The sequence below is a fragment of the Zootoca vivipara genome, chromosome 3, assembly GCF_965207765.1.
Source record: "Zootoca vivipara chromosome 3, rZooViv2.hap1.1, whole genome shotgun sequence".
NCBI lineage: Eukaryota > Metazoa > Chordata > Lepidosauria > Squamata > Lacertidae > Zootoca > Zootoca vivipara.
This window is the reverse complement of record NC_142586.1, coordinates 40,567,708-40,594,661: the sequence shown is the minus strand read 5'-3', so window position 1 is coordinate 40,594,661 and position 26,954 is coordinate 40,567,708. Positions and strand designations below refer to the sequence as shown.

The following is a 26,954-nucleotide window of genomic DNA, read 5'->3' as shown; positions in this document are numbered from 1 at the left end:
CTTTATTTATTATTATTAAAAACACAACTTACATCTTAAACGTGTCCTGTTAACACATTTGCATTGTCACAAGAAGCAGTCTAGGATAGGGCGCCCATTTTTGGTGCGAGACGATGCTAAGACGCATCGCCTTCCAGCAAACCTGGGCGGGATCCAGTTATCGCGTGCGAATTTAATTTAGTCTATTAAAAAAGTAGCATATGGCGCAACGGGACCTCCCTTTTTCCGCCCCCGCCCCCAAATCTGCTCTGCGGGGTTTGGGTGAGCTACGTTAAATCCCACTCTATATGTATTTTACAGTACAGTATAAACTTTATTAAATTAAAACCCTTTGCTTGCAGAAACCATATTTTACTTGAAAATCCACCGCATTAATAGAGTTAATAATGACTCCCCGCTCCCCCAAGCCTGAGGTATTCCTCTGTTTGTTTCATACTTCTATGGGTAGATGCGCGGCGTCTCCGCTTTGACAACCGCGCTGCCACAGAGAGGACGGGACACCCCCCTTCCTTCCTAGAGTGGCCAGAGCAAGCGGCAAGCTCGCTGGATTCCGGAAGCGGAACCGGCCGCTCTCGGCCGCGGTGCATTGTGGTCTGGCGGCTTCCGTGCGAAGTTGCTGGGACCGCTGCCGCTACCGCTGCTACTGCTACTGGCGCGGGAGGGGGAGCTGTCAGGGAGTCCTGCCTCCCCGAGAAGCGAGGCGGCTGCGTGAGTCTTCCGGCCTCGGGGCCGCCATGTCTTTCAACAAAATCCCGCCGCGGTGGCTGAGCTGCCCGAGGCGCGGGCAACCTGTGGCAGGTGAGCGGTGATCGGGTGGCCGGTGTGGTGACGGCGCAGGGCGGGACAGGCGCAGGGCGGGACAGGCGTCGCTTTCGCGCGCAGCAACTGTGCCTCTCCCGGCCCCTGAACACTTGCGCCTGTGGCTCCTGGCGCGCCGGTGCGATCGGTGGGTTGCAGGCGGGTAGAGGAGGACTTGTGCTTGGTGCGTTGTTATCCTTGCCATGAAAGACTCGGCCTTCGCGGAGGCAGGTCCTCGGGTTTATTCACGCTCCCCCAGTCCAAAGAGATAATTGTCACAGTCTCTCCTGGACAGACGGTGCGCAGGTTACATGGGCTCTGTTAGCACTCCGTAGCCGGGGGCAAGGTGTGAGTCTGCCCCACGCAGCTAACAGAAGCTAGAACAAATTGCGATTGCCTTCAGCTTGAAGAACAACACACAGGAATCAATAAGTAGTTTCTAACTACTTTAATATAGCAAGAGAGATACAGCATTGCTTCTGGCATCTTGCTTAGCCGAAAGAGAAAGTGTACAGAGTACAGTGAAAAACATCACGTGAGCATAGGGAGATAAGGACTTCCTTTCTTGTGGGAACAGACCCAATAACTTCACTAGCCTGGCTCAAGCTGCGTAGCTTGCCAGTGCATAGGAATCCCAACAGGCTCCCCGTCCGGATATAGATCAGGTTCATGCGGCTGCCCCGTTTATGTAGGACTTGGGAGTCCCTCAGGCATATTCACAGGTGTATGAAAGCAGTTACTCATCATTCTCGATATGACAGTGCTGCCAGGGTATGATGTTGTTTCAATTTGGTTTGCTTTGGTTAGTTTTAAACCAAAACAAAATCTCGCAAACTCCGCTACGGTTCTTGTGAAAGCATTTTAACAAAGATTCAGGCCGATGGTCGCACATGTTTATATGATTCCATATTCCTGCTGTAAGACGTAAGTTTTTTTGATTTTGTTGCCACACAGGAAAGTTTTTGCCTTTGAAGACAATGTTGGGACCAAAATATGATGATCAAGTTGCTGAAGAGTGTCGTTTCCACCCCAGTATGTTATCAAACTACTTGAAAAGTCTTAAGGTAAAGAATAAAACCAAATAAGCGTTTCCTTCACAGGGTAAACATTTGATTCCCCTCCTTTGATAAGTATAATAATAGAAGATTGTACATAATGGCTGTTTGGGGACAGTGGTATTGGGGAAACACAATTGCGGAGGAAAGATGTGCAGATAGAAATAACCCACTTTCTCTAAAGAATCACAGTCCTTTTACATAAGGGTCTGGCTACTTCTGTTTCAGTGTATCTGATGAAGTGTGCATGCACACGAAAGCTCATACCAAAATAAAAACTTAGTTGGTCTTTAAGGTGCTACTGAAGGATTTTTTTTATTTTGTTTCGACTCAGACCAACACGGCTACCTACCTGTAACTTTTGCACTGGTGAAACATAACACATTAACTGTATAAACTGTAGTTACAGGTAGGTAGCTGTGTTGGTCTGCCGTAGTCGAAACAAAATAAAAATATTCATTCCGGTAGCACCTTAGAGACCAACTAAGTTTGTCATTGGTATCAGGGCAGTCTCGAGCAGGTCGCACGCCCTGGCGCTGAGGGGCGGAGATCGCTCCGGCGCCCCCGCCCTCGCAGGGTGCAGTATGGTTTCCGCGCGGCGCCCTGCCTACCAGCCCGGCGCCCTGGTGCACCGCGCCACCGGGGGTCTACCTAGAGCCGGCCCTGATTGGTATGAGCTTTCGTGTGCATGCACACTCCTTCAGATACCTGTAAGCATATGTGCAGCACCACATCAGAGGAAAGGTGCCCAGCGTGCTTCCATAGCATATATGTAGCCTCAAATTCACATTTTAATTTGGCTATGCAATTGTTTCTTGGTACTATCCTTTTTATTACTGTTGTTGCCTGGCAGCCTGGGGCTATAAATCCACTTTACTAATATCTACACTCAAAGTTGATATCTACATTTTTATCCAAAACAATTGCTAGTTTGAGAGGAGTGAGGCGAGGTATGTTAGATGTGCAGAGGATATGCATCCTGAAGATAACAAACAGAAGGTAAAACTAACTTTTGAGGCAAAAGTAAAAAAAATAACAATATGCGCATAAACTTAGGAGACTGTGCTTTTGGGATGAGCTCTATGCTGTGGTGGTGGAGACTGCTAAAATCACTTTTCTCAATAGCAGCATTAAGGATTTGGAGGAGGATTGAGACAGTGTGGAGTGGTTGATAAATTCTTGGGGGAGGGGGCAGATAGCCCTGGGAAGAACTGTGTATGCCTTAAACACTGGTTTTATTATTTCCAGGTTAAGATGGGTCTGCTGATAGACTTGACAAATACTACTAGGTTCTATGAAAGGAGTGATATAGAGAAGGATGGGATCACATATATAAAACTTCAGTGTAAAGGGTAAGTTGATTGAATTCACAAGTATTTGCTTTTACACAATAGGAGTGCTTCTATAACTTGGACTGTTTTGTTTTGCCAGGCATGGTGAGTGCCCCACAGCTGATAACACAGAAACATTCATTCGTATATGTGAACATTTTAATAATAAGAACCCAACAGAACTTATAGGTACGTGTTTAATATTTCTGTTTTTGCCATTCTTCTGCCTTGTTTATCTCTCTTTTCACACAACACCCTTCCAATCCTTTCTCCACCATATACCAGTTTTATTTGGGAGTGAGCATTTCCCGTGGTAGTAGTGTGGTCAGTAGTACTTATAGGGCGGGAAAGTTATTTAGCACACCTATGTTATGTTCCAAGTAAAAGAACCATCTTCCTTTAAAGGGAGTAAATTAATTTGGCCAGCATCACACAACTGGGACAGAATAAAGTAGGTGTTAAAACTAAGTTTTACTTGGAGTAAAGCTATTGAAATTAATGGGCCTAACAATCATGCTCATTAATTTCACTGGGTCTGCTCTGAGTAAAACTTGGTGGGTGAATTTGAGAAAAAATATACAGTGGTGCCTCGCTTAACGAATGCCCTGCTTAACGAAATTTCTGCTTAATGAAAGGATTTTTCGAGCGGAGGTTGCCTCGCTAGACGAATGCATTTTACGAAAAATTCGTCTAGCGAATCGCGGTTTCCCATAGGAATGCATTGAAATTCAATTAATGCGTTCCTATGGGCAAAAATAAATAAATAAATAAAATTCAATGCATTCCTATGGGATTCGCTAGACGAATTTTTCGCTATAAGAAAAGACCCGTGGAACGATTTAATTTCGTCTAGCGAGGCACCACTGTAGTTGTTCTTACTGGAATCCGGTGAGTCTCCCCCCTCTCTCTTCCCCCTGAAGGTGCCATGGGGAGAAGGGGGTCCCAGGGTGCATGGGGGTCCCTGTTGAGATCATGCATTGGGGGGGGGGAACCCCCAAGTCAGGGAGCGGAGAGTCATGGCAGAGGGCAAAGGAGACGCAGCAGCAAAGGGGAGAAATTGCAGGCATTGCCCGAGGAGTTTGGGCAAAAGGGGCAGAGAAGAAGCCTGGAAAAAGGGGAGAAGAGAAGTGCCATTCGGTGTAACACGGACGGATCACGGAGGCCCAAACAAGCTGGGGGGCGCTGGGGGTGGAGGGACGCGCTCCCTGGCTTGCTCCGTCCTAGCTTGGAGGTCATAAAGTACCTTTTGCTGCTTCGTTCCTGTGCTTTAGGTAGGGTGCCACCTTTGGCTGGGCTAAATACAGGTGTAATTAAGGGGCTACATTAAGGGATGATATGATAGCCATGTTCAAATATATAAAAGGATGTCATATAGAAGAGGGTGAAAGGTTGTTTTCTGCTGCTCCAGAGAAGAGGACACGGAGCAATGGATTCAAGCTACAAGAAAGAAGATTCCACCCAAACATTAGGAAGAACTTCCTGACAGTAAGAGCTGTTCAGCAGTGGAATTTGTTGCCAAGGCGTGTGGTGGAGTCTCCTTCTTTGGAGGTCTTTAAGCAGAGGCTTGACAGGAATGCTTTGATGGTGTTTCCTGCTTGGCAGGGGGTTGAACTGGATGGCTCTTGTGGTCTCTTCCAACTCTATGATTCTAATGTATGTACAGGGCTGAATGTCTAGTTGGGTATATCTAATCTTGAAGTTTACCTAATTAATTTCTACAGTGCAGTATTAGCCCTCTTGGCTACATTACTTGGTAGTCTCTATAAAGCATAGGCATTGTATAAAGCAGTGGTTCCAAACTGGTGTTTGTTTGTGAACCCCACCCAGAGGGTTTGTGGCACCACTCAAATAATCAATAACTACCATAGTGATATCAACATTTTCAAAAGTAGGGGATATATGGCTTGGTGTTGCGACCTGCAGAGCCGGAGGGCTCACAGGCATTCAGATTTTGCAGAAGAACCAAGGAAGAAGCCTAAAACGGCAGTGATCAGTTCTAGTGTTTTAATAAAGAGAAAGGAATAGACTTAGCAACAGCAACCTGCCACTTCCCCTTGCCCCATCTCAAAGTCCTCTGTGGAATGCGGCAGCAAGGAGATGGCCTGTCTAATGTTGGACTGTCCACACCCAAGCAAACGTGCATACATTCTTTATACAACGGAGCAGCATACACCACAGTTTGGCTGATACCCCAAACATTACAGATGCTTCCCCTTTCTGGGCTCTGTGCCCAACCTCCCAAGTCCACAAATAAGAGTACTATATCCAGGCAGGCCAATTAGTGGATATCAAGGTGAGCTGTGTATGAGCTCAGTGCTACAGCTACTAAAAATCAAGGATGGGGTCACCTTGACTATCAATATGGCATAAGCAGGGCTTCCAGAACACTCCACCTTTGGTTCAACAGCAAGGTGGGGGATCCGCAGTACTTCGCTAATTGGGAACCACTGGCATAAAGCATAGGATCATTTTTAACCCCCCAAATTGCCAGTTTCAGAGGAGTGAGTAAAATTAATGAAATACATTATTTGTTGCATAGTATTCCAAGTTCTCCACAGGAAAATATAAGTGTATACAGTCTCAGTGGGCAGGGGTGTAAATTGTAGGAGGGCACATTTCAACAGTAGGAGAAACATATTGACAACAAAATAAGTCCAGCAGTGGAACCAGTTTCCTAGAGGTAGCAGCTTTAAGGTGAGGCTGAAGAGCCATCTGTTGTAGATGCTCTAGTTCTGGCTTTTCTGTACTGAGCAGGAGGTTGGATTAGACAGCTTACAAGTGCCCATTCCACTTGTGACAGCAGCCCTGAATTGATCAGAAGTGGAAAGAGAATGTCCTTATCTGCTGTCTGTTGTGGCTTCTGTGGGTGGTATTCGGCTAAGTTTTACTCAGAGTAGACCTATTGAAAAGGCAGTCTCAGACAGTGGCTAGTAGCCTTATCCTTAATCACCTTTTAAAGGCATCCAAATTGGTGGCTATCACTGTTCCTTGAGGGAGTAAATTCCATAATTTAACTATGCTTTGTTTGAAGAAGTACTTTCTTTTGTCTGTCCTGAAACATTAAGCATTTGGCTTCATTGAATGTTCCTGTGTTCTTAATCTTATGTGAGAGGGAGAACAATTTTCTCTGTCTACTTTCCCCCACCCCATGCATGCTTTTCTACACCTGCCATGTCTCCCCTTACTTGTCTTTCCTTAAACTAAAAAGCCCCACCTGATGTAATCTTTCCTCACTCCCTTGATCATTTTGACTGCTTTTCCAGCTCCACAATATGCTTTTTGTAGGTGAGGTGATTACAACTGTACGCAGTAGGTTTTTTAAAAAGGGATACAGTATTTGATTTTTATGAGCAATTATAGCGCTATTTATAGGGCTCTTTACAGAGAGAGAGAACTGGGATTGAGCAGAGGCATATCTGGAGTACAGAAATGGAGGGGCATTTTTTCCCCACCCATCTTCCTTTCCCCTTCCTACTACCTCTCATGCCTCTTTGGAGGGTTCCTCCACCCTTTGGATCAGATTTTCAATGGGATGAAGGAGGCAAGGGGAGATCAGCAAAATATGCTACATCACTTCCAGAGGAAGGAGAGTCCTTTGAGCCTGTATCTTTTGACCTAGGATAACATGTTCACAGCAATTGTAAATTGTGGTATAGAGTCATGTTGTGATGAATGGTACACAACCTTTCTGGCGTGAATACCTTTAGCATTTTAAAAAAGGTTTCTGGTACCCGGTAGTACGGTAACAAAACAAAACACATTCAGAAATATACAACAAGCATGTTTTTTAAAAATTACTCATAGAGCAAAGTACTTTATTGGGCTCTATTGGGCTCTATATCTATTATGCGTTCATGTGTATGGTTGGGATATTGCACTGTTATTTCTGCAGCACACAGTGGCTAAAACTGCACATTCAGTTATAGTGCAGAAAGGCCTTGCTACTGGATAAGCAATTTGCATTGAAGCTGGGTATTGTTACCTGGTTCTAAAACAGTTCATAACAGATACTTGTTTTGAATGTCATTTTCAGAGATGAGCTGTAAACTTTTGATGATAGGATACAGGGAACTTATAGTGCTTCACACTGTTTATTTTATGCTGCATAAATCAAGACATATATTTGAGATGGTTCACAAGGCTGACATTAAGTTTCATCTTGCCTTAATATTTTTACCTCTTTTCCTTGAATATTAGCATATTAAAAACTTCACATCTGGTAGGTTTTCTGCAAACATTGCTAAGGGAAAATAGGTGATACTTCTGCAGGCAGAGTCAAGTATAATTGAGAAGTGCTGGAGAATTGTAAATATCATCATGACACTATTCCATTTGTTCTATGCATTCGACCTTATTTTATCATACCCCGCCTTTTCCCCTGATGGACCAAAGAACCAACAGTGAAAAAATGTTTTCAGCAGATGACCAAACATCGTTGTAGGTGCCTGTCTAATTTAAATAGAAACCATAGACTCTAGTTCTTTCCTTCTGAGGTGAATTAACTAAACTAGTTGAGCTTTTGTTTGCCTTTATAGGGAGACTTGGTAGAAGTGGGGGAAACTGAAGAGCTGGATTAATGTATTTAGATTAAAGGAAATGCAGTTGGATAAGTAAATGTCAGACCATACGGGTCCTGAGTAAAATGAAGCAAAAAAACGGAAATAGGCCAGCAAATCTTTTACTTCTGAAATACTGAGAATTAAGTAGGAACTGTAAAGAACAGAACTATTTGCTTTAATTAGTTATTGTCTTGAATAACAAAACCAATACAAACAAAAGCATCAAAATGTGACAGCTGTATTTTAATTTAGACTCAAGATTTAAAAAAATGAACTGGTTATAACCAAGAACTTTGTACTTTTAATATATTTTTAAATTGGCCACTAGATGGAGATATTGCCACAGGAATAATATTCTTAAGCTGTTTCATTTTTTAAAAAACCATACTGCAGATATAATAACTTACTGTACGTAACAAATCTAATACTTCAGGAATTTTCTTGTAGCTGATTGCTGATCTTTGACCTTTGTTTTAATAACAAAGTGCAATGTGGTCTCAAAATGCAAGCTATTGTTGAAGGTTCCCTAAAACATAGGGAGAGCCCTGTTGGATCAGACCAAGGACTCCCCTAGTTCAGCATCTCATACCTATGTATGAGATGTGCCTATGAGAAGCCTTCAAATGGGACATGAAGCCTTTCTCCCAGTCACTGGTATTCAGAGGTCTATTGTCTCTGAACCACGAGGTTCTGTTTAACTTCTCATAGCTAGTATCTTTTGACCCCATCTGTACTCTATGAATTTTCCTGATGCCCACTTAAAGCCATCTAAGCCGGTGACTGACATTACATCTCGTGAATCCCATAAGATAATCATGTGTTGATTGAATATGTTACTTCTTTGCCTGTCCTGATACTCTAGTCATTAGCACTAAGTGAAGAATCTTTGTTTATTTGTTTGATAGCAAGTAAAGAGATGCAATCTCCCTTCCCCTCCCCACACTGCCAGGTTTTGGATTGCTAAATTCTTTATTGTCCTTTCTTGGGTTCCTACAAATATTTGTGTCGGAGAAATGGAATACTTGCAGCTGTTAATCAGTACAGTAATTGATGTTAAGCTGCTTCCGTGCAGGCTACTGATATGGATGAGTATTAGTAATGAGATTTTATCAGAATTCATGTTATAAGAATAGGTATCTTTTGATGGAGGTAATTCAAAGGAAGACAGAAAAACTGACATTCTGTAATGTGCAAAAGCAGTCTTCCTTTTAGCTCAGGCACATTTATTTGCATAATATTTTGAAACAGAAGGATAATGTTGGATTCTGGAAAAACTGTGGTTAGAAATATTGCTTAAAATGTGTCCAGTTACAGATCATAGCACTGCTGTGGCTGCTTGTGCTCTTTGCACATTATAGTGGAACAGGGAGGAGAATGGCAAAGGACAAACTGACCTTCTTTGGAGGAGAATGTCAAGAATGCTTTGATGGTGTTTCCTGCTTGGCAGGGGGTTGGACTGGATGGCCCTTGTGGTCTCTTCACTCTGTGATTCTATGTAGCTGGATCTAGCTGCTGTGGCCAGGGTAATTTGAGGAAGTTTGAGTAAAACAGTTTGGAAGACCTAATGGTTTGGGATTGGGCACTGTGACCTTGGCAAGTGTCTTGTACCAAATGAGAGCAGAGTTCAAAGTTCTCTCTCTCACTTTTCCTGAAAAATGAAAGATCGTCATCTTTGGTGGGAAGGAAAGAAATGCATCTTCAGAATAATGTAGGGCCTGGTGCTTACATCAAGGAAGCTCTTAGCCATCCTTCTTGGAAAAACTGTATTCAGGAGTAATAGGTTGCACTTCTGCCTTCAGCCTCTGGCTGAAAGTAGAACGTAAAGAAATGAAATGCTTGTTTACTCATGGAAGCATTTATAGCCTACCTAATCCAGCTTCTGCTCTGATTTCTTCCAGCACAGACTGGCTGTTCCAAATATGTGGCAGGGGGAGATAAATGTAGCAGTCAACTGACCCCACCCTGAAGGGAGAACCTATTTGGGGGCTGACTGTGTCAGAAAAGAAATATTGGTGCTTTAAAATAGTCTCTGTAACTGCAACTATATTTTTTATTTTTTAGGTGTTCATTGTACACATGGTTTCAATCGTACTGGTTTCCTTATCTGTGCCTTTCTGGTTGAGAAGTTGGACTGGAGGTAACTTTATACTTTTTTTAAATTTAAAAATGGATTGTCTGTAAACATTGCATTGTTTTATGGGTGGGCTAGTTGCTGTAATTTGTAGCTTAATCTGTTATAGCACCCTTCTCTTTTAGTATACAAGTTTCAGGAATGCTGATCATAATATTAGATGCTGTTTTCCAATATCTCTTTCATTAATGTGGCATATGTGATATAGTAGTTGATAGATCGTAGTATTGCCAGGGAGGAGTTAGTTGACTGCAACTTAAGAAGAAGGAAGTTTTTAATGTTTGAAGTTTTTTCTGTTTTAGTGTTCTGTTGGGAGCCGCCCAGAGTGTCTGGGGAAACCCAGCCAGATGGGCATGGTATAAATAATAAAATTATTATTATTATTAATACAACAAAACAACAACAACAACAACAACAATTTATTATTTATACCCCACCCATCTGGCTGAGTTTTCCCAGCCACTCTGGGCGGCTTCCGACAGAACATTAAAATGCAATAATCTATTAAACATTAAAAGCTTCCCTAAACAGGGCTGCCTTCAGATGTCTTCTAAAAGTCTGGTAGTTGTTTTTCTCTTTGACATCTACTACTACCGCTACTACTACCACCCTATCCACCCTCCCTCCACCCCCAGGAAAATGTGTCTTGAAATTAGGATCTGATATGATTACAAAGTCCCTGCTGATAATAAGTTGGATGTTACAGGTTTTCTAAGTAAGTGTGAGATTTTGGTCCTTTTATGTCATAAAGCAATACCAGCAGATGCGAGAGTGTTGCTACTGGCATTCAGTAGGCACCTAGCAAGACTCCTGGAAGAATCCTTGTGAGTTGGGTATGTGCAACTTTAACAACCAGTTTGGCCTGGTTTGCGTACATGGCAATATTACCTACAAATTATGTGCATTTCAATCTAGTATTATGATTTCTGAGGCCTTTTTGCATCATAACAAGAAACATGGTTTCTTTTTTTATTTACCGTAATTGTTTAAGAATTATATTGATACACCCCCCCCCTTTCTGTAATGAAATGCTCAAATCAAGGTGGATAGTTTTCAGAGCTGCTCTACTGTGCTCCCCTCCAATAATGCAGGCAGCTGGGTTTTATGCACCTCTGGTTGCTGCTCCTTTTGTGTTCCCTGCTTGGCCCTCTTTCCAGTTGGATCAAAACACATACAAACAAGTTTTTACCTAGGTCATTGGTGGTGGTGCTGGGTTTAGGCTGTATTTTGCCATATGCTTTTTACTTGGCATTCTCGCCAAGTGGTGAGAACTACAATGGTGTAGTTCTAGTAGAAAGAATAATTGTCTGGTGGCTACTGACAAACTGCCAGCCTTATTAATTAAATTGGAAATAAGCAATTAATTCTCTGTCTCTTCCTCTTGCCTGAAGGTGGAAAACTGACACAATTGCCCCTTGAGGCAGGCTGCATGGCAGTTTCAGTATTGCATCCAACACCTCTGTTTTGCTCATGCAACAGGTTGGGGACCCTTTGGAGCAAATTTTGGGGGCACATGGGGAGAAGATAGGAAGGAGAAGTACCACTGTGTGTGTGCAGAATGCTGCTCACATGGTATTGGATACAACCCTTAGTTTTTAAACATTTTGATCCTGTGAACTCCATTGCGTCCTTTAGCTCCTCTTTGAATTGTGATCTTTCATATATACATCTTGTTGAACTGGATTGTATCTTCTCTTGAGATACTCTGTTCTGATTCTATGGGCTTAAATTTACCTAGCCTGTTGTTGCTTTGCTTTGATGAACAGTTTCAGTGGATTTTATGTATACCATGTTTCTAGTTTTAATTTTCTAGCTTTATCTTTTAGTTAGCCATTGGGCATGTTTGTTTTGCAGCTGTGAAAAGATTATTCTATTTATCAGAAAATTGTTTTTCTGTGGCTGTCCTCATAAGTTGTCCTGGTATTATTTCTGCACTGACAGGTTTTTAAGGCGTCACATTACTAATAGTGCCTTTAAACCAGAAACATAAAAAAGCTAAACAATACCAGGTCTTTTGCACTTGGCAACAACATCCAATCCTTCCCCCCCTAAAAACATGCATACAAATACCTTTATTTTAACACAGGAGCTTTTATCCTAAGGTCTTGCTGAAAAGAGAGGTCTTTCACTAGAATATTAAGAGCAGGAATAATTTCACTCTTCCAAAATCACATAAATGTTGTCATACTTTTAATTGCTTAAAAAGCATGTATGTAAAAGCCTTTCCATGCTTTTACAGGATACTTTACAGTTTACAAAGTCTCTGAATAGGGCATAAGCTTGACAGAGAATGTTGGTGTTTACAAACTTTGCCAACAAATCTAGTGACAACAAACTTCATATGCCACCTGACTGTGCAATTGTTATTCCTAAATCGATTTGGCAAGTCTACATACCACAATTTGTCACTTATTGAATGATTAGCAGTAGTGTATGTTACAGACTTTGCATTTTTGTAGCTAACCTTGGAGCTGCTTGTTGGAAAATTCAGGGCAGATAAAAGAAAAGATACTCCTTTACTCATTGCATAGTTAAAACTGTGGAACTCTCTCCCGCAGGAGGCAGTGATAGCCCCCAACTGGGATGGCTTTAAAAAAGGATTAGACAAATATGGTACATGGAGGAGAGGGCTATTAAAGGCTACTTAGCCATGATGGCTGTGGTCTGCCTCCACTGTTGGAGGCAGCAATGCTTCTGAATACCAGTTGTTGGAAACATAGGAGCGGGCACAAATCCTGCTTGCTGGTTTCCCATAGGCATCTGATCGGCCATTATGAGAACAGGATGCTGGATTAGATGGGCCATTGGCCTGATCCAGCAGGCTTCTCTTATGCTCTCTGTTACTTCATGAATGCTGAAGATGGTTGTGACCCACTGCTTTTTGCCCACTGTTCTTTTTCGTTATTGACATTGTTGCCAAATGGCTTGCTCTGAAGTTTACCCTAAAGACCATACAGTGTTCTGAGTTACAGTCCTGAAGGCTGAGACTACTCATAGGTTTGGAGACTTTCTGAATCTACCCTGCAGAAGTGGGTGGGCAGTACTGAGCCTTGCTGTGGCATTTCAGTCAGGCTCAGTTGTGAAGATTCCTTGCATTCTTTCTTCATTTTGCAGCAGGGCTGTCATTCTGTCATCGTAAGGAATGCGCTCTTGTGTTTGAGGCTCTTTCTGAATACTTAATTATATGCTTACTTAACTTGAGCAGAATATTGATTACATTTCATGGTGAACTATGGTGATACCTTGTTGGGGATCATAATGATTGGGGTTGCAAAAGTGAAGCATTTAACATGCTGAAATAATTCCCTGACAATTTCTGCTTTGTTGCAGCATTGAAGCAGCTGTGGCTATTTTTGCCCAAGCCAGACCACCTGGTATTTATAAAGGTGATTATTTGAAAGAACTCTTCCGTCGATATGGCGATGGAGTGGAGGCACCGACCCCTCCCCCTTTGCCAGAGTGGTGCTTTGATGAAGATGAAGAAGAGGATGAGGATGATAACTGCAAACCAAGAACCCCCGAATCAGAAGCTGGGTCATCAACTTCATTTTCAGGCAAAAGAAGAAAAGAACACTTAAAGCTGGTAATGTTGTCCCTAGAGAGCATAGCTGTAGTTGAAGTTAGCTGTCTTGCGAGGCACCACTGTACTCTCTTGTGCTGATCAGAGTCTGATACAGTCCTTTGGAATTGCAGGGATTTAGGAACCTGTTTTCATGTTATTTGCTATACTAGGACAACAGAGTTGTTCCTGAAATGTAAAAAGTAGAAGACTCTGCATAGAATGCAAACAGAATGGGCTGGGAAAATGGACAAACAAGATGTCTGGGTTGCAGACACCAATGTTTTGGATTTAGTCACACATTCTTCTTTTAGGCAACTTCTAAAATGCATGGGGGGTGGGATAATAATAATAATAATAATAATAATAATAATAATAATAATAATAATAATAATAATTTATTTATACCCCGCCCATCTGGCCGGGTTCCCCCAGCCACTCTGGGCGGCTTCCAACAAAATATTAAAATACTGAAATCCATCAGACATTAAAAGCTTCCCTGAACAGGGCTGCCTTGAGATGCCTTCTAAAGGTCTGGTAGTTGTTGTTCTCTTTGACCTCTAGTGGGAGGGCATTCCACAGGGTGGGTGCCACTACCAAGAAGGCCCTCTGCCTGGTTCCCTGTAACCTGGCTTCTCGTAGCGAGGGAACCGCCAGAAGGCCCTCAGCGCTGGACCTCAGTGTCCGGGATGAGTTTTAATGTTGACAGAAGGAAAGTCAAGTACCTCTGGGCGCATGCAAGACTTCCAGGTCACAGGGTGTCAGTGGTCGGGAGGAGTGGAGGCAGCAAGTGTGATAAAATTCTGGAAAGCAGGCAAAAGGGCTTTGAAATTGATCATTTTCTGCTTTGGTTGGTAGTCCTGTGTTTCCATCCTACTGTTTAATGCTTTCTTTTCACTTCCTTTTCACCAACCACCAGAACTTCATTCAAAAGGCCCTGATTTCTATAATAAACCAATACAAACATTGATAGCTATTTGCATCTAGTATCCTATGTAGTTTCCTTAGGGTAGGAGTAGTTGCTAAATTTTGAAATGCTCTGCAATCTAATAATTTTGCTACAGAATTAGCACTCTATTTTTTTGTTGGATAACTCTGGGGTTTAAGGGAAAAAATAGTTCCAGTACAAGGAACCTGGGTACAGAAGATGACGGAAACCCTTTTTGTTTTCTAAATTTGGGGTTAAAAAGTTTAGAATTGTGTTTCTCTAGGGAGTTAGTCATGTAAATTCGTAACTGGTAACTTGATGGCTTTTCTGTAAATAGTTTTTTTCTTTCAAAGAGTAGAGCCTTGGGACTTAAAAACTCATTTTTAATTAATGGATGGAAATTCACAACTGTGATGCTTTTCAGCTAGCCGCGAAATTGGAATTCTGAATGCTTAAATTAGTAAACAGATTGTACGTAACCTTATCTATTTTAGTTGACATGGCAAGCAGTTATGTGAACTTTCAAAAATAGATTTCTGTGACTAATGGTTTAGCTAAACACAGACTTTCTTTGCATGATGTGATTGCAGCAAATGGACTGTGTTTTGGTATTTGATTAGATAGGGTTTCACATTCTATATATTTTATCTGCTTGTTTTGCCATTCTTGGCATATTGGAAAATAATAGGTTTATAATCTTAAACACCTGGCTTTGGGCCAGCTGGTGAAGCAGCAGGTGCAGATGATGCTGAGGACTGTGTGCCTCTTGCCTCCCTTGCTGCTTTCCTTTTCCTAACTGCAGGGCCGTCGGTTCTGAATGGCTACTAATGGCTTAGCAGTGGTTCATACTCAGTGGAAGGAGTTTTTCCATGTCCAGAATTTTGAAAGTGATGCTATACTACAGATGTGTGCATTACTTTTTTTAAATTAAAAGTTCCTCTGGCATGGGGCGAACCTCCATAAGCATAACTAGAATGGTTGTGTCAATGGTAGTTTCCCTCCATTATCCCTTCTTCAGGAAAGTGTGATCTGCCACCAACACATTAGGCTGCATCCTCTTTTATTCAAACTAAATTCTCATCTGTTAATTCAAAACCACAGTAGAGAAAGAGATGCAGCTCCTTGACTGTCCCTCGTTTTATCACCTAGTCATTTGAAAAAAAACATAAAGCTAAATTGTGCGAATAAGCATATTAATAATTGAAGCAGAATTCAAAGATGAAGAGATTCGAGGGAGTAGACTACTTTGGTTAATATGCATATTCATATAATTCAGTTTTACAGCTTTGTCAAGGAGTGTAGGGAAGAAGAATTCTATTGAAAGCTGTAGCTTTACCAGTAGCTGAATAGACGAGGGGGCAGCACTGTATCTGACTGAACTATAGGAATGTAGAACTATGATGAGAAGAGCTTGTCAGGTATCCTTTAGCATTTTGGTTGTTGAGGTCACTGAAAAATAAAAGCTACTGTTAGCTGAACGTAAGAGTGGGGAAGCTTTTTCTTGCTAAGGGGCTGCCTTCCCTCAGGTGTAATGTTTTTGGCACTGCATGCCAGTTGTGGGCAGAGCCATGGTTGGCAGTGGGCAATGTCAGAGCCATTAATCACTGTTCATCATTCATACCTCTTGCACATACATGCCTCACCCCATCTGTTTGTTCACACACATATACCTCTCATTTGATACACACACACAGTTTATCCTTATGTCTATTCACAGACACTTATCCAATCCAAACATCTGTTCACCCACCCACCCCCAGCTTAATTGAAAGCAGGCAGGTGATGGGGGAGCAATAGAGCCATCTCTCGGAAAGTGGAAAACAGCCGACAAGAAGGCGGCTGGCCAGCTGGAAATGTGCTATGGGCAGCATTTAAAATTTGCCAGGCGCACCTGGGTATTGGCCACTTAGGACCAAGTGAAGATACCTGGGTGCCAGGATAGCACCTGATACCTTCGCTGTCTGGAGGTGCATGCCTTGGGATCATTGGACTTTGTCTGTTTCACACACTAGCAACATATTCAGTAGAAATCTGTCAGTTATATTTTATCTGCACATTCAGATTGAATTTCAGGAACCAAAAAGTCATATTGAAAAACATTACTTTCAAGCTGTCTGGCCCCCAAATGGCAACTGTTTTGGTGACTGTAACCCTGTGGTAAGGCGCCATTTGGCGCCTAGCTTATACAGTGAGGGGGAAAAGTATTTGATCCCCTGCTAAATTTGCCCGTTTGCCCTCTGACGAAGAAATGACCAGTCCATAATTTTAATGGTAGGTTTATTGTAGCTGTGAGAGACAGAATAACAACAGGAAAAACCCCAGAAACCCAGAAGACAAAAGTCAGAGATTGATGTGCATTATAATGAGTGAAATAAATATTTGATCCCTTTGCAAAAGATGTACCTGCCAACAAGGGTTTTGCCACCAAGTACTAAGTCATCTTAGGGTTTTCCTGCTGTTAGTCTGTCTGTCACAGCTACAATAAACCTACCATTAAAATTATGGACTGGTCATTTCTTTGTCAGAGGGCAAATTGGCAAATTTAGCACGGGATCAAATACTTTCCCCCCTCACTGTATATCTGAGTTTCTAAGACTGGCAATGGGTCAGGTTTGACCCAAAGTAAGGAGGAAGTTCAACAGTTCCCCACACATAGCCTAAAGATTAAGGGCTGTCCGAACAAATTAATAGTCTGATAAATTTTGAACTTCACAAGATTTATGGAGAAAATATTTATTGGAAACATTCCAGGATGTAATACATTTCCTGTATCTAGCAGCCAGCTACAGGAAAGCTTTTCTATTGCTTCCCTAGACTTTCAGCACTGTTGGGTTGGTCAGTTCTCAAGAGTTGTTAATACGTGTGAAACCGTAGCAGCTTCACTGGCTGATGTTTGACTTCTGTAAGGGCAAAATAGTTGAATTCTGATTGTAAAACACACTTCTGTGTGCTAGTTCATAACAGACAAATTAGGCTTAGACCATTTTCTTTGCAGTTCAATCCTTATGAAAGCAAAACCTGAGAAGCATGTTTGTCTAATGTGAAATCTTGTGTGTTTTGAAGCTTAACTGTGCATAGCGTAGCTGAGCTTGCAGATGTGTAGATAAGAGAAGACAGAGTGGCTTTTGGAGTGTGCAAAATATGGGTATCTTTGGTTGAAAAGGTCTTTTCCTGTTCTGAACTTCCTTTGTACAAACAGCTTTATAAGATAGGCATGGCAGAATAAATAGTATACATTTGTTCAGAAAGGTCACATGAAGCATGATGTGGTTTCTGAGCAGCGTCAGAAAGAAAATCAATTTTAGATATCGCCTGGGTCCTGTGCTTCCTTTCCTGGTATGGATTTATTGTGATTTTTTTTAAAGGAGATGTAGGGCGGGTGAAAGCCTTGCAGGTAGGTGCTTGTGAGGTGCTTCAGCCCATTCACAATGGTACACTTGGTGATGGCCTGCTTGGATTAGGGACACCAGGATTCATATGATCTGCACAGCCATGGAGCTCAGTGGGTGACCTTGAGTAAATTGCTGTTGGGCTACAGCAGTGGTGTTTTGTGTGGGGAAAACCAAGGTGCACCCTATGGTACACCTTGAGCTTCCTTAAGGAAGGGCACGGGAAAAATGATACAAACACACACACACACAGGGCACTGCTTCAGGAGAACCTAGTTGGTTTGTTATCCTTGTTAAACAGAGCATAATATGAAGATATATTGATTTTGCTACTAATCAGTTGGCATATTTAAATCAATTATGCAGTATCTACATCCAGAAGTTACTGTATTTTTCTGTGTATAACACGCCCCTGGGTATAAGACACCCCCTATTTTGGGGGACTAAATTAACTCACCCGTCTGACCAACACGACAAAGAAGCTACCAATCGTCTCACCGGTCCCAGACAGCAGCCGCAAATCACCCGCCATATCGCCGCAGCAGAAGCCAGTTGACAAAAACCCTTGCCGTAGCAATGATTCACTTGCACTACCATTGCTGAAAGTTTCCTGCTCACGGCAGCAACCAATCCCTAGTCCCAGCTCAGCACTATCCGTGTATAAGACGACCCCAATTTTAGAACATTATTTTAATGTAAAAAAACATTGTCTTATACATGGAAAACTACGGTACTTGGGAACGTTTGATAGAGATCAGAGATTGAATCTAAGACAGACTTAGACACATTGAAATCAATGGACATGACTAACTTTGGAGTACATCATCCATGTAAAATTAAAATTGCACCAGCAGAAATGTGGAGCTGGACAAAAAATGGCAATGTAATCTAATTTCTTATATCTTACTTCAAATGTGAATTTGATCCCACAATGCTGAAATCTGGATAACCATATCATCAGTTTTCCAGGCTGTTGTTTGTTGTAATGTATTCTAACTGTTCTATTCTGTGTGTTTATTTTTAGGGTGCTGTGTTCTTGGAAGGAATATCAGTCAAGCATGTAACCCAAGTAACAACTCAACCAAAGTTAGGAGAGATACAACGCAAATGCCAGCAGTTTTGTGGCTGGAAAGGGTATGGAAACACTTTTTTTTCAAAAAAAAGTTTGTATAAACTAGAAATAGGTATGTCTGCTATACCTCTAACAATACTAGGTTTCTCAAAAAGATAAAAGTGAAATATTTCAGTACATGGCATCTTTAGATAAATGTTTCCTCCTTTTTGAAGTGCTTAATTAAAAGATGCTGATAGCAAGATATGGAAATAGAAATCTTTATCTAAACTTTCACTGAATTGAAATGGTATCAGAAGTTGCATGGAAAAAACCACCACAGATACCAATTGGGAACCACTGTTTTAGGGTGATGTTAGTCATACTCAGAGTAGAACCATTGAAACCAATGGACTGGTGGGTGTACACTGAGTTTGACTTAGTTAGATATCACCTTTTGAGTGTATACCAATTTTAGTATCTGCATCAATATTTTTGAACTTGCTTCGGAAACTCACAAGACCCTTTCAAAAGCTGTTGTTCCAGATGGGGGAGCCCAGTATCCAATTGCTCTGAAAGATTTAATGGGTGGATATTAGCTACAGCTAGTATACTAAAATCCTAAAGCAGCCATTTTGGCCACAAGACGGAAATTTTTTGCAAGCACTACCATCTTCCCAAAAAAGTGATTCCTGTTTGAAAGCCACTATTGCAGGAAAGCTGATTGCCAAGAAAGGCTGATTGTAGAGTGATGCTGCAAGATATTAATAAGGATTTCCCCCCCAAACTTAGAACTGGATTCCCCGGGGCACAACCTGTTTCTATGGATGAGCAAAATATTAAACTCTTAGAGCAGAAGCCATACAAAGTAAGCTGGAAAGCAGATGGAACTCGGTAAGTTGAAATTTCTTTATAAATTAGAGTTCCAAACACAAATTATGAATTGTTCTGATATGCCACCTTTTTGATATGCGTGATGCATGTCCTTGTGTGTGTGTGTGTTTTTTTTTTTAAAAAAATGGGTTTGATTTCCCCCCCCTGCAAAGCCTTACATCTTAGTGAATTAGCAAGCATTGTTAATAATACTGCTGCTAAAACTTCATTAGGATGGCTTTCAGCTTGCTCATTCTGCAGGAGACCCAACCCAACTGATCTTCCCATAGTTTTAATTTATTGTTTTAACTGCTTTTGCACTGCTTTGCAGTATATATTCATCATACATATTATGTAATACCACTCATAATACAAAAGAGTTTATAACTGATTGAACAAACGCCTACCAAATGAGAAACAGAAAGAAATATTAGCAAACCTGCAATTAAAAAAGCTATTTTAGTTTATATGCTTTGGCTTTTGTTGGTGTTCTTTAATGATACTTGTAGTTTATGCAAGAAGACAGTACAGTATACTGTTTGCTTAGACCTGCTTATACAGGGCGAGCCTTTTAAAAGAGGCCCTGTGGAACATGTGTACTCTGTATCCACAGCGCCTCTTTTAAAGGACTCACCCTGTACATTAAAAAGATTTGTGCATACCTCCCTACCCCCCAGCTCTCAGTTCTATTCTTGTGCTAACCTTGGGTGTTAACTACTTAAATCTTTACAATACTGTAATGAATTATGTGTTTCTTCTGCTTTCCTGCCATGTTATCCTGAGGAAGACGTGGTCTACTTCAAAACTCTGCTGCCTTTTTTACCTGCTGCATTTGCCATATGTCGCTGTCATTTGTTATTGCCTGCTCTGTAAACCCCAAAGTTTGCTCTTTCAGACAGTCAGCATTGCCTCCTAGGCTGGGTTTCCTTTGACTTTGGGTATAATCTAATGTACAATTTTTCTATTAGAAAGGTTAAGAAATGTACCGTGTGTGCATACGCTAGTTTATTTGAGAGTTTCTAGAGTATAAAAATACATAGACATGCAACATCAAAACAAGTGTGCTCTCTCTTTTTGCCACTCTTAAGCCACGAATAGACTTGCTGGACCACCTGGTAGTCATGTGATCTTTCTCTGAGTTTGTTCTTAGTAAATAATGATTTTTAACTAGGGGCTAGACAGGCACCCCCAAACTTCGGCCCTCCAGATGTTTTGGACTACAATTCCCATCTTCCCCGACCACTGGTCCTGTTAGCTAGGGATCATGGGAGTTGTAGGCCAAAACATCTGGAGGGCCGCAGTTTGGGGATGCCTGAGCTAGGATCTTGTTGGCTGGAGTTGTTGGTTATTGGGTGATAGTTAAGTCACCTTTGGTTACTGTGTTCTCCTACCAAGACTTTCATCCAAGACATTTATGCTGGGTGATGGGGGAAAACTGAGACTGCATTTTCTGACAGGGTGAATTGATTGCTGCCATGCAGATTTTCTGTTTACCACTGAATATGGTTATTGGCACACAATATTTTTGGTAGTCTTAAAGACCACATCATTGTGCAGAGAAAACAAAGGACCAGTTTTTCTAGCCAGTTCATGTTAATGCCACTTACTAGCATAGTCAGAGAAGAACCAAGCACACTGGGACTTAAAGATTCTATACTTTTGTATTCTCAACTACGCTAGGAAACAGTGCACATCATCCATCTCTCCATTATTCCTCCTGGTAATATGGAGAACTGGAAAGTGATATGCAGTAGCACACACTGACATACTGCATTATTTTTGGGCATGTAGTATCTACTCATGGCCAGCTCCTGGAGTTACTAGGTATTGTCTTCCCTGTTACTGGGAAAAACTTACCTGGCTTTGATGATCAGCTTTCATTTCTGCTATACCTGTCTCAAAACACCATGCACAACCTTTCACCTTGAGCAAAAATGGTACACAGTGGAATCCCTTCTTAGTAATTCTATAGGCTGTGTAGCTGCTTCATTTACACATTTAACAACAACAACAACAACAACAACAACAACAACAACAAGCCCAGCAGCAGCAGCAGCAGCAGCAGCAACAACAACAACAACAACAAAAAGCCCAGTACACCAAAAACACACAGAATAGTACATTGACTTACAGATCTGTTTCCTTCCCCACTGGGTTGAAGATTTGCAGTAGCAGTCACAGGCGTTAATCTAAAAACATTGTCCTGAAATCCAAATAAGATTAAGGGTGGTACACAAATGTTTTATATAAATAAATCTCAGGGATGTGGGACTTGTGCTTTCATACACACTGGAAATCTTTGAGTTGTAGAAGGCAATTCCTTTATAACTATGAATATATTTATTCTTGCAGAATACATGCTGCACTTAACTAAAATATACAAACATGCTTTAATCATACTGTGCTTACATATTTGTGTTTAATTCATCTGCATATATCCTCTTGTTTTCTGGCATGGAGCTCAGGGGAAAAGAACTTCCTCTGATACAATTTCAATGTCTGAACAATTTAGCTTTTAAAACTTTGCCTCTAAACGTTCCTTGAAATGAATTGTATAATGAATTTACTGAAATAGATTTTTTATTAAGCTTCTGCTGTCTCTGAAATGTTTTTATGCTAATATATTCATGAGAAAGAGATCTAAAAGGCAAACTAATTTTTTTCTATTACACAAATTATTCTTGTGGTCCTGATATGGGGTATAATATTATAGGTTAGGAGTAGCTAAGGGAAGTATGGTTTTACAAATGTACCCAATTTGGAAGGATGAGGTTATTGAAATTGAAATTGTATGAATAAGATAATTATCACAATATGGTGAGGCGGGTTCTATACTTGCTGCTGCGATTGGCTTTTGTAATGAAAAGTATAATTAGGCCAGGTGGTTAATGGTTCGCTTCAATCCCTAGATACGTATCTCATTAATAATGTTTGTAGCAGATGTTTGTTCTATTCTAATGAGTGGAGGTGAATGCTCAGACTGGAATAGTGTGGGGAGGTAATGAGACACCCATCTTTGGGAGACTCAAAACAACTACTAAAAATATTACAAAAGGGTTTGGGTTGTTTATGAAATAGATAGCAGTAGTGAAAAATGCAGTTCTAAATTTTATGATTAGAAAATTTGTTAGCCAACAAAAACTGTTAACTGATGATGATTTTTTTTTAAGGCAAATACGATAATTTTGTTTTTGAGATAACACATGTAATTTTTTGAAATGATTCTGAGAGATAGACAGATGAGTATTCTTTAGGCTGAGGGAATTGTTTTCAATAAAACATTCAACATCAACTGTTATGGGAAATAGCTATTATATTTTAATAACCAGTGCATGCTAGCTGCCATGTAAAAAACTGAATTATTCAAAAATTGTTCTGAATCTGACTAGGCAACCTCAGTCTGTCTTTCCTTACAGCAACAGTTTGAAACCAGTTACAGGTAGGTAGCCGTGTTGGTCTGATGCAGTCAAAACAAAATAAAAAAATCCTTCCAGTAGCACCTTAGAGACCAACTAAGTTTGTCATAGGTATGAGCTTTCGTGTGCGTGCACACTTCTTCAGATACCTTCAGATACACATCTGAAGAAGTGCGCATGCACACGAAAGCTCATACCTATAACAAATTTAGTTGGTCTCTAAGTTTGAAACCAATTAGTTGGTCTCTTAAGTTTGAAATCAAATCTTTGCAACTTTTGTGTATTCATTTTGTATATAAATGCTTAAATAGGAAATCACATTGCTTGCACAGTTTTGCCAAACACATAGAATTTTCATAGATGAGTAAACTCAGTGAATAAAGTAGTATTTGTTTCTTGGAATAAAATGAATACTGGAACACGTTAGGTAGGAGAAGTCTTTTCTTATCCATGCTGTTGGTGAAATATGGTTTCTGTAGATTCATAGTGTAACTGCATTCCTGAGGGTGCAGTGGTTCTGTGTTGCTCTAAAGGTAACTGGTTATAATATTTTAATGAAGGTGGTGATTGCAAGGTAACACCGAGCGGATTGGTAATAGGGTATGGCAGATCAGGCAGAACTGTAGAAATACCAGGCAGTTCCTGCTTCTGACATCCCTGACAATACTGTCTGTGCATGTGTGACAATACTGACTGTGTGTGTGTATGTGTGTGTTTAGTAATAAATCCCCTAAAAATCCCCTTAGAAATCTTAAGTCCCTTACAGAGAAGGAAAGATAAGGCAAAGTCACAGTCTTACGGACACAATACAAAACTTGGAAAGGCATGGGGAGGGAAGAGGAAAGTAAGCAGATTTAAGCAAGACTTCTTGAGATTATGCAACCTGAGTGGTATCATCTGATCTGAACCAGTGAGCCTCCCTGCTTTTACGTACACTTACAGGACTCTTTGACATAACTGGCTCTAGACAGTTAACCAGTGGGTGTGTTGGCTTAAGACCATCCAAGGACAACTGGGGAGCCTTCTAATTTCCCTTGCTTTCACATTAGAGTAAGCAGGTTCATTTTGGAACTAAAATGATCCTGACTTTTCTTGGCTTTGAAATAGTTTCTTATTCAGATTTTTTTGGGGTGTGTGTATTCTACTGCCCCTATTTAGTTTAAATGTGCTGTTTACTCAGGCATACTTTCCAGGGACCCATGCCAAAAGTGGACAGGGTCAAGATTTTGATTTTCATCAAAATGAAATGGCAATTAATAATGGGTATACTAAACTTGTGTTATGGAAGGCAATCTCCCCCCTCCCACTGCCAGTATTTAGATGTGACTAGTTTTATACGTTCGGAAGTTGTCTTTAAATTGCTTGAGTTGTGGCATTAGTAAGACTATGCAGCTCACCATGATTAAATGATATTTTTTAAACATACAAATCATCATAAATCAAACCCCCTCACACTTTTAGATGGTACTGACAATCATAAGAAATCCTACGCAGCTCACCAAGATCTAATGATTACTGTATTATTTTTTAAGTGACATTGGTTAAGTTGCTTAAATTTATGTCCAATTGATTAAGTTGCTTTCAGGTTCTGACTAGGAACTTTGGAAGCAAGAGGTGAGTAGAGCACCGATTTTGATGGTGTCCAAACACTCTATAAAACAACTCTCATCTCCAGTGAAGGTTTCCAAGAGCAATGGAGGTTGTTGACCAGAAAAGGCAGGAAACCCAAGTGGCACAGAACACTGATGAGTGGTTGTTTTGTGTTTCTCTTTGCTTCTGTCACTACTGAAAGCTCTCACCATCATCAGGCCTTGGAGTGCTTGACCTGTGCTCAGGAAACATTGGACACTTCCAAAGCTTGTGGATCTCCTCTGATGTTTCTTGTTATATCCAGTTCTTCCTGATCTCTTCCAGTTTGTTTATTTATTATTCTATTTATGAATTGCCTACTTTCTGTTAGCATTTTCACCCCTCCCACTTTGAGAATTGGGTAATCTGATGATAATTGAGAAAGGGGGCGGTAGCTCTTTCTTTAAAGGGAGTCTGTCTCTGAGTTCTCTGTCTGCAGTCGGGGTGTTGGTTTTTCCTCTGTGCTGAAAGACAAGATGACTGAGTGGCTGAGTGAGGAATTGTAACATTCACACAGCCTGTAAATATCTGTAAATATGCTGTAGCTTGAATAAATAAATAAATAAATAAATAAAATGAGGATAAAACCTCTACTGCCGCATCCATCGTTTATTGAAGTTGGAGTTGGTGTCCACAATGGCTAATTGTGGGTCCATGATTTCTGAATTAAGCTGAAGGTGTTCCAGTCGTCCTGCTAGCCCAGTCGGGGCAGAAAAGGGACCCAAGACGTGGACAGATCCTGGCTTAAATTCACACTTTCAGGCGAACAAATGTTGGAAAAGCATTGGAGGAAAACAAGAAGCATCTCTGATGTATGTTTAGTGCTGTTTGAACAAACATTCCTGGGCCTGTTTGAACACCATCAAAAGAAGGCAGTGGAGGTCCCTGAGGAGGGCCAGAACTTGAGGACTGATGGGACAGTCCAAAAAGTTTCATAGGTTGGATCCAGATTCTTTGCCTTTGGCTTAAATGTACATATCTGATGGGTTTTGGAGATCTAGCAGCTTGGGGGTGGGGGGAAGGAACCAAGCTTTTAGATCACTTGAATAGATGTTTCAGTTGCAAAAGTTAGTTTTGTTAAAGTCTGTTCATAATTATGTAGTGCTTTTTTACATTTAGTACTTAAAACAAACCAATACTTTCCTTTTCCTTGGGGGTCTTTATTCCCATAACTGAAGGAGAAAGGAAGTTTGAAGTTTGGATTGCATTTATGCGTAGCCTTTATTTTATGTACTGCATTTCATGTAAGCTGTCCAGATGGTTAGTGCTGATTCCAAGTTCATTTGAGTATCCTGCTGTGGAGTAAACGCTTAGTTATAAAGAACAAACATTTACTAAAAAATAATCATTCTTGATTTTGTCCCACATGAAGTGGTACATACTTTTTGGAATTGGATGGAATTGAATTATTACCTTTTTATGGATTGTTGTAAGAGTTCCTTGAGGCTTAATCAGCCAGTTTGAAAATGGAATAACCAATACAGTAATGTGCTGTGCATGCTCATTCGATTATTTACAAAGATACAGTACATCAAAATGCTAATTATCTTGTTTGTGTTGTGAATAATAATCTTGTACTCCTATTGTCTTAGAGTACTCTAATTAGATCAAGATAAATGGGATTCTTGTTTGTACGCAATGTTCAAAGTTGCCTAAGTGTAGACGACTATTTAATTTCATATTGTAGAACATTGAGAAAGGGATACTAAGCTTAGTATTCAAGAATCATCCAACCCTTAAGTGAAAGAGAAGCCAAGTGAAAGCCATCCTCCTAGACCAGTGCTTCATAAACTTGCATCTCCAGCTGTTTTTGGACTACAACTCCCATCATTCCTAAGCTACCAAGACCAAGTGGTCAGGGATGATGGGAATTGTACAGTGGAACCTCGGTTTATGAACACCTCAGTTTACGAATTTTTGGTTTATGAACACCGTGGACCCATCTGGAATGGATTAATTCACTTTCCATTACTTTCAATGGGAAAGTAATCTGAAGAAGCTGGTATCTGAAGAAGTGTGCATGCACACGAAAGCTCATACCAAAATAAAAACTTAGTTGGTCTTTAAGGTGCTACTGAAGGAATTTTTTTATTTCAATGGGAAAGTTCGCTTCAGTTTATGAACAGACTTCCGGAACCAATTGTGTTCATAAACCGAGGTACCACTGTATTCCAAAAACAGCTGGCAACCCAAGTTTGGGAAACAATGTCCTTGACTAAGAAACATAAAAGTACC

General features: G+C 40.8%; 1 protein-coding gene across 2 annotated transcripts in view; it reads left to right on the top strand.

The window, feature by feature from the left end:
• Window positions 1-521: 521 nt before the first annotated feature.
• RNGTT (RNA guanylyltransferase and 5'-phosphatase) overlaps window positions 522-26,954 on the top strand; it is a 113,881-nt gene continuing 87,448 nt past the window's right edge. The window contains exons 1-8 of one of the 2 annotated variants that reach the window (XM_035109413.3): window positions 522-798; window positions 1,753-1,862; window positions 3,102-3,205; window positions 3,285-3,373; window positions 9,805-9,880; window positions 13,205-13,457; window positions 18,775-18,884; window positions 19,594-19,695. In XM_035109413.3, coding sequence (XP_034965304.1) covers window positions 735-798; window positions 1,753-1,862; window positions 3,102-3,205; window positions 3,285-3,373; window positions 9,805-9,880; window positions 13,205-13,457; window positions 18,775-18,884; window positions 19,594-19,695 — 908 coding nt within the window. In that variant the 5' untranslated portion in view covers window positions 522-734. The remainder of the gene's footprint in view (window positions 799-1,752; window positions 1,863-3,101; window positions 3,206-3,284; window positions 3,374-9,804; window positions 9,881-13,204; window positions 13,458-18,774; window positions 18,885-19,593; window positions 19,696-26,954) is intronic. The other variant, XM_035109415.3, reaches the window with a different exon arrangement.